General features: G+C 52.9%; 1 protein-coding gene across 5 annotated transcripts in view; it reads right to left on the bottom strand.

The window, feature by feature from the left end:
- Window positions 1-4,020: 4,020 nt before the first annotated feature.
- MGMT (O-6-methylguanine-DNA methyltransferase) overlaps window positions 4,021-5,455 on the bottom strand; it is a 284,287-nt gene continuing 282,852 nt past the window's right edge. For all 5 annotated transcript variants that reach the window (XM_077762983.1, XM_077762985.1, XM_077762986.1 and 2 more), the window contains one exon: window positions 4,021-4,301. In XM_077762983.1, coding sequence (XP_077619109.1) covers window positions 4,101-4,301 — 201 coding nt within the window. In that variant the 3' untranslated portion in view covers window positions 4,021-4,100. The remainder of the gene's footprint in view (window positions 4,302-5,455) is intronic.

The following is a 5,455-nucleotide window of genomic DNA, read 5'->3' as shown; positions in this document are numbered from 1 at the left end:
CTCGAGTCCTCCGTGTGTGGTGTAAGCCACAAACCGCATGAAGACCTTTGGCAAGCTCGGAAGTGAACACTCTTCACGTCGATTCGGCCATGACACCCAACAACTCCAGCAGCGGCTGAGGCCGGGCCGGTGCTCCGCCCGCGGTCAGGGCTGCGGGCACTGATGGCGGGAGACATGGCCCGCAGTGCCTGCCCGCCCCTGCCGGGCTACAGCAGGGGACAAGGACAGCTGTAGCAGGCCCTCTGGAGCAGCACACAGACCTGGCCGGAGACCCGCTGGATGCAGCGGTCTTAGGGTTTGAAGCAACCCCCTCGTACAGGGTTTTATTCTCATATTGCAGCTTCGAAGTAAGTTCCGGGACAACACTGTTGCTCATAAAGGGGTTGAACAATGGTTTTGATATAAGCACACCTGCACTGGACGTGCCTGGCTGCCCAAAAAGGAGACTGCATGAGGATACTGTGCGCAAGCACGCTGTATGCAGAGAGGAGACTGGGACGAATATGTGTTCCCAAAGACACTTGGGTTAGAAACGGCTCAGTCTCTCTCGGTTGTTCAGTAAACGCCTGCCTCTCCTAAGAGGCAGACAAGAATTAAAAGTCCCAATTAAGTCACTTGCAAGGTGAGCCTCCCCGTGTCCTCTGGAACGGGCCCTGCCCGCACCCCTGGTATCTAAAGCTGTGGGCAGCCGACCTACAGAGTCCGTGGCTCTGCCTTCTGTCACATTCCCCTCCCACCTCCGCCCACACCAGACACCGCGAGGTCTCTTCTATGAGCATCAAGGCAGCAGACCTGTGCTGTCACTCTGTCCCTCGATGCAGCCAGAGGACGCGGTGGATGAGGGTGGGCCTGCTCAGGGCTTCTCTGCACAGAAAAGGCACCGGAGAAGAACACAGCCACCCATTGTAAACCTTGGCTCCTGCATGGCCAAGGGCATCCATACCATGTGCACATGGTTTGCGCACGGGGTTCCACAAAAACAACTTTTATCTCTGAAACTTTCATCATCTCGGCCTCTGGAAATGGGGAGAACAGCACACACCAGCCCAGATGCAGTGTGGAGCCAGCTGTCCTGCGCCCATGGGTCTCCATGTCTGCGTCCAAAGTACTATGCACTGCGTAGGTGCAGGGGACCCCAGGCTAAGGCTGAAGAACACGGCTCTCTTGTTTTGACATTTCTTTTTTTTTTTTTTCATCTTGGTCAAAAATTGAATTAGTTTCTTCTATTGTGGAAACATTTTATTTTTGTTAATTTGATCCTAATACTTGCACTTAAAATCCCACCCCGTCATCTGTATTAGGTATTTGAGAATCATACAATAACTGTAAAGAATCAAAATAGGAGCTGTTGTCTAGATCTTGGATGATGTTTTCAAGGTGGCAGTTTGAAGTATAAATTATGCTGTCCTATTATCAACTTACTATTTTTGTGTATATTAAAAAAAATATCTTTCCAGTAGTAACAGTATTAACTTTCCATATTAACAATTGACTCACCATAGTACAAGAGTTACTGGAGATTATTGTAATATTATCTGTAGTAAATAACATTATACTGGGTGTATCTATATATTAAGATGCTTACAATAAAGATTTCATAATAATATGCTTTTTTTTGCATTTAATAGTTCTGTATCTTGATTTATTTTTTTTTACAAATAGTTTATTGTCAAATTAGTTTCCACATAACACTCAGTGCTCATCCCCAAAGTGCCCTCCTCCATGCCCATCCCCCCTCCCCCCCACATCCATCAGTCCTCAGTTTTTGTCAGCATTCAAGAGTCTCTCATGGTTTGCCGTGACATTTCTTTTTATTTGGAAAATAGTTCTGTATTTCTTTGTGCCTTTCCTTTTCCGCTTTATTTCCATAAACCGCAAGGCAACCTTGAGCAGCAGCAGCTCCAGGCGACTGTGCTGGCTTTTCACGTGGGCCCCTGCACAGCTGGTCCTTGGAGCGGGCTGTGCCTCTGTCAGCGGGAACCTCGGGGCATCGATCAGGCCTGTTCTGACAGGGCCGAGGAAGCCCTGAGAGACAGAAAACAGGCCGTGGGCTGGTACTGCACCAAGGACACGGCCCCAACCAGGCAGTGCCAGGCCACGTGGGGCTGCAGTCACCTCAGACTGCTTTGATGGGCGGGTCCTCGGCTGCAAGCAGCTGAGCCTCACTGGGGACTTGGCCCTTGAGACGGTGTGTGTGGGGCCGTCCCACCCAGGACCCCTCCCTCGAAGCCCCCCTGGGGATCTGGAGATCACGCGGGAGGCATGTGGTGTGTCAGGGACCCGCACCTTCCTGGCCCAGAAGGTGGCCTCTGTGCATAGTACATGGGCGGCCCGGGACCCTGGAGCACCACCGGGGTCTGCCGGCAGCACTGATGGCACCCCGTGCTCTGGGGGGCCGGCAAAGAGCTGCTGGCAGAGCTGCCCTGGCCCACTCTCAAATCCATCCTCAGGCGTGGCGAGTGGGGGTCTCCAGCTGCAGCCTAGTGCACTGCTATGGTGCCCTCTATTGGAAAGTGCTCGGATGAAACCCACACCCAGGCCAGCGAGGCCACAGCTGCTGCCTTTGAAGACCATGGTTTTCTGATCCATTCAGGGCAGAGCACGACCTCATTTCTTGGTGACCATCAGTTCCTGGAGAAAAGCATTTTCCTTACAGAATTTACAACACAACCGCTTTCTCAGTCCCCAAATGCAAAGCGCACCCCAGACCCCCACTCGTCTTCCCAGCACGTCAGAAATGCAGAAGTGGGCCCCTTGGCTCACACACGGAGACACCAGAAGAGCAAGCGCATGGCTGTCGAAGCTTGCTGCGGGGCGCAACGAAGCAAGATGGCCCCATGGTGTGTCTGGGAATCTGACCTCCAGCAGCCACGGAGGGTGCAGGGAGGAGGACTGAAATCAGAAGATAATGGATAATGATCCTACCATTTTATTTTTGAGGGGAAAAGCCCAGAATTTGGTTGACGTAATAAAAGGATATAACAAATTGCTAATTGGTGAGAAAAGCCTAAAGTCTGTTTACATCAGACACCTGTTCTTTTATCGGCATTAAGGTAACACGGAATATAAAATACGCCCGAACCGTGTGTGTAACAGGCTGTATATTTAATGCGGGCTTTCGGCGACACATGCAAAGCACCTGGGCTTCCCTGCTGGGGTTAAGTTGTCACAGGGACCCCTGACAAAAATACAGCTCTCTCCTACACAGTGGGGTGGAGTTTATTTTCTCCATCCATCATATACTATTTTATTTATCCACACGCATAGCTGCAAGTTTCCCTTATGCTTCTCAGGTACACTTAATTATAAAGCGAAAATGACAACACGATAATGAAGCATCAGATGGTGGCATTTGGTGGATGCTGGAAACACCCTGTGCTGCTGCTAGGGACAGGAGCGGACCCCCCTACTTGTGTGACCTCGGACTTCTAGGCTCGATCGTCACCTTCCAGACAGCGTGCACAAAGGTCAGCAGTGGCAGGAGAGGGGCTGGGGCCCGAGGCAAGACCCCAGCCCTGGGGAAGGAGCCATTTCAACCAAACTCATCTCAAGGTGCTATTTCTTCTTCCAAATCACTTTGGTAAGTGGTTCTTTCCCATCAAACTGATACAACCCACCACGTGTGCCTCCTGCAGCAGCTTTCTGGCGGTAAGAACATCGCTAAGAAACCTCCATCAGCATTGGCTTCTGCGGCCGGGCCTCCCTCAGGAAGGCTTGGGTGGGAGACACGGTCTCAGCAGCCTCCATGGCTGAGCAGAGAGGGAGCCGGGGAGGCCAGCTTCTCAGGGGGACAGGCCAGTGTGGGGAGCCAGGGCCCTGGCGGGTGCCGGACGTTCCCACCTGCCTGGACAGGGGCCTTTGGGCTTGTCAGGCCCCCACTTTCTCATCCCTGTGTTAATAGACATTAGAAATGGAACAATGGTGGTGTGTGAGAGAGAACCAAACTATGAACACCAGCCAGTCTTCTGAACTCGCTCTGCCATAAAATGTACAAACAAGAAAAGGCACATACACCACGTCCCCTAGGAACACGTCCAGCTCTTTTAATACTGCACAGCCCACCTCCAACACGCTAGGACCTTTATGTGTCACTCAAGTATTTACTCCCACAAGTACTCCCCTCTGGCCAGCAGGCTGGAGTGGGAGGTGCTGCCCACGCTGGAGCCTCCTGGACAGGTCAGCTTCCTCACCAGGCGGCCTTCGTGGGCGAGAAGCCATTCCTTTGTGGTCTGGCCTGAGGAGTAGTTGCCCACGGCTCCACTGCTGCAGACCACTCTGTGGCACGGGATGAGGATGGGCAGCTGCAAAACAGTGAGGGGACCCCGTCAGTCTGGGCTCTGGGCCCGCGAGGTCTCTCGGGGTCAAGGGCAAGGCCCCTGACCACAAGTGACCTAGCAGCGGCTCAGCCAGGTGCAGGCCCCAGCTGGCTGTCTCAGCGCTGTGCCCCACTTGGTCTCTGGGTGTCTTGGTACGGGCCACGGATGGGCACAATGGCCCAAGGCAAATGTATGGCCTTTTCCAGAGAACCCCTTTATACCAAGATTCGGAAGCAGAAAACTGCCTTTGGTTAAGTTAATTTACAATGTATGCTTACAAAACTCAAAATCACATTTCCAATTTATGGGGTGGTAGGTAAAATTCTCAAACATCGCGAGAAGTGACAGGAACCTTCAGGGAAGACGGTACCCATGCAAGGCAGTGGCAAAATGTGGCCAACTGGTACAGTCTCTACCTGCTTTTGTAAATAAAGTTTTATTGGATCACAGCCATACTGTCTGGGGCTGCTTTTGCAGAGCATAAAATATTTACTATCACGCCCTTTATGGGACAGGTTTGCTGGCCTGCTTCATGCTGCACTGCACTGGGATGCGTCTCCCTCCCGAAGCCTGGGGATGTTTGGAATTCTGAGAAACTCTGGTCCTCATCTGTCCACACAGGAGCAGCCGCTGCCACCATGTGGCCCCCGGATACCCGGACTGGGACAGGCTGGCCAACAGCATCCCTGAGGACTCCAGACCCAGGGCTGCACCCACCCTCAGGCCTCCCAAGGGTCCTGGGGCCTGCCTGTGCATCCACCTCTGGAGGCAAACTGAATATCAGGTGCTTAATCAACAGAATGACTTCACTAAAAGCAAGGCCACCTTATGATGAAAACCCAAACACAATCCTACAAAGAGAAGCCATCCAACGGTTAAAAGGACCCACTGCCAGAACTAGGAGCAGCGATGGCTGGCTGGGTGCCGTGCGTCACTGAGATGCACCAGGAGACAGAGGTGCAGGCTGGGCTCTGTGCACCATGGCCTTTGCCAAGCCCTGCCAATCCACCTTACCGACCGCTCAAGGTGCTGCAACAGCGGTCCTGGAGGAAGGCGGGCTGGCCCACAGCTCTATGGGAGCAGGACCCACACTGCAGGCAGGGCTCCCTACCAGACACTAATGCCCTAAGCACAGGACC

Source organism: Crocuta crocuta, unplaced genomic scaffold, assembly GCF_008692635.1.
Source record: "Crocuta crocuta isolate KB4526 unplaced genomic scaffold, BGI_CrCroc_1.0 scaffold466, whole genome shotgun sequence".
Classification (NCBI taxonomy): Eukaryota; Metazoa; Chordata; class Mammalia; order Carnivora; family Hyaenidae; genus Crocuta; species Crocuta crocuta.
The sequence above is the reverse complement of the archived record's forward strand: the minus strand, read 5'-3'. Positions and strand labels throughout refer to the sequence as shown.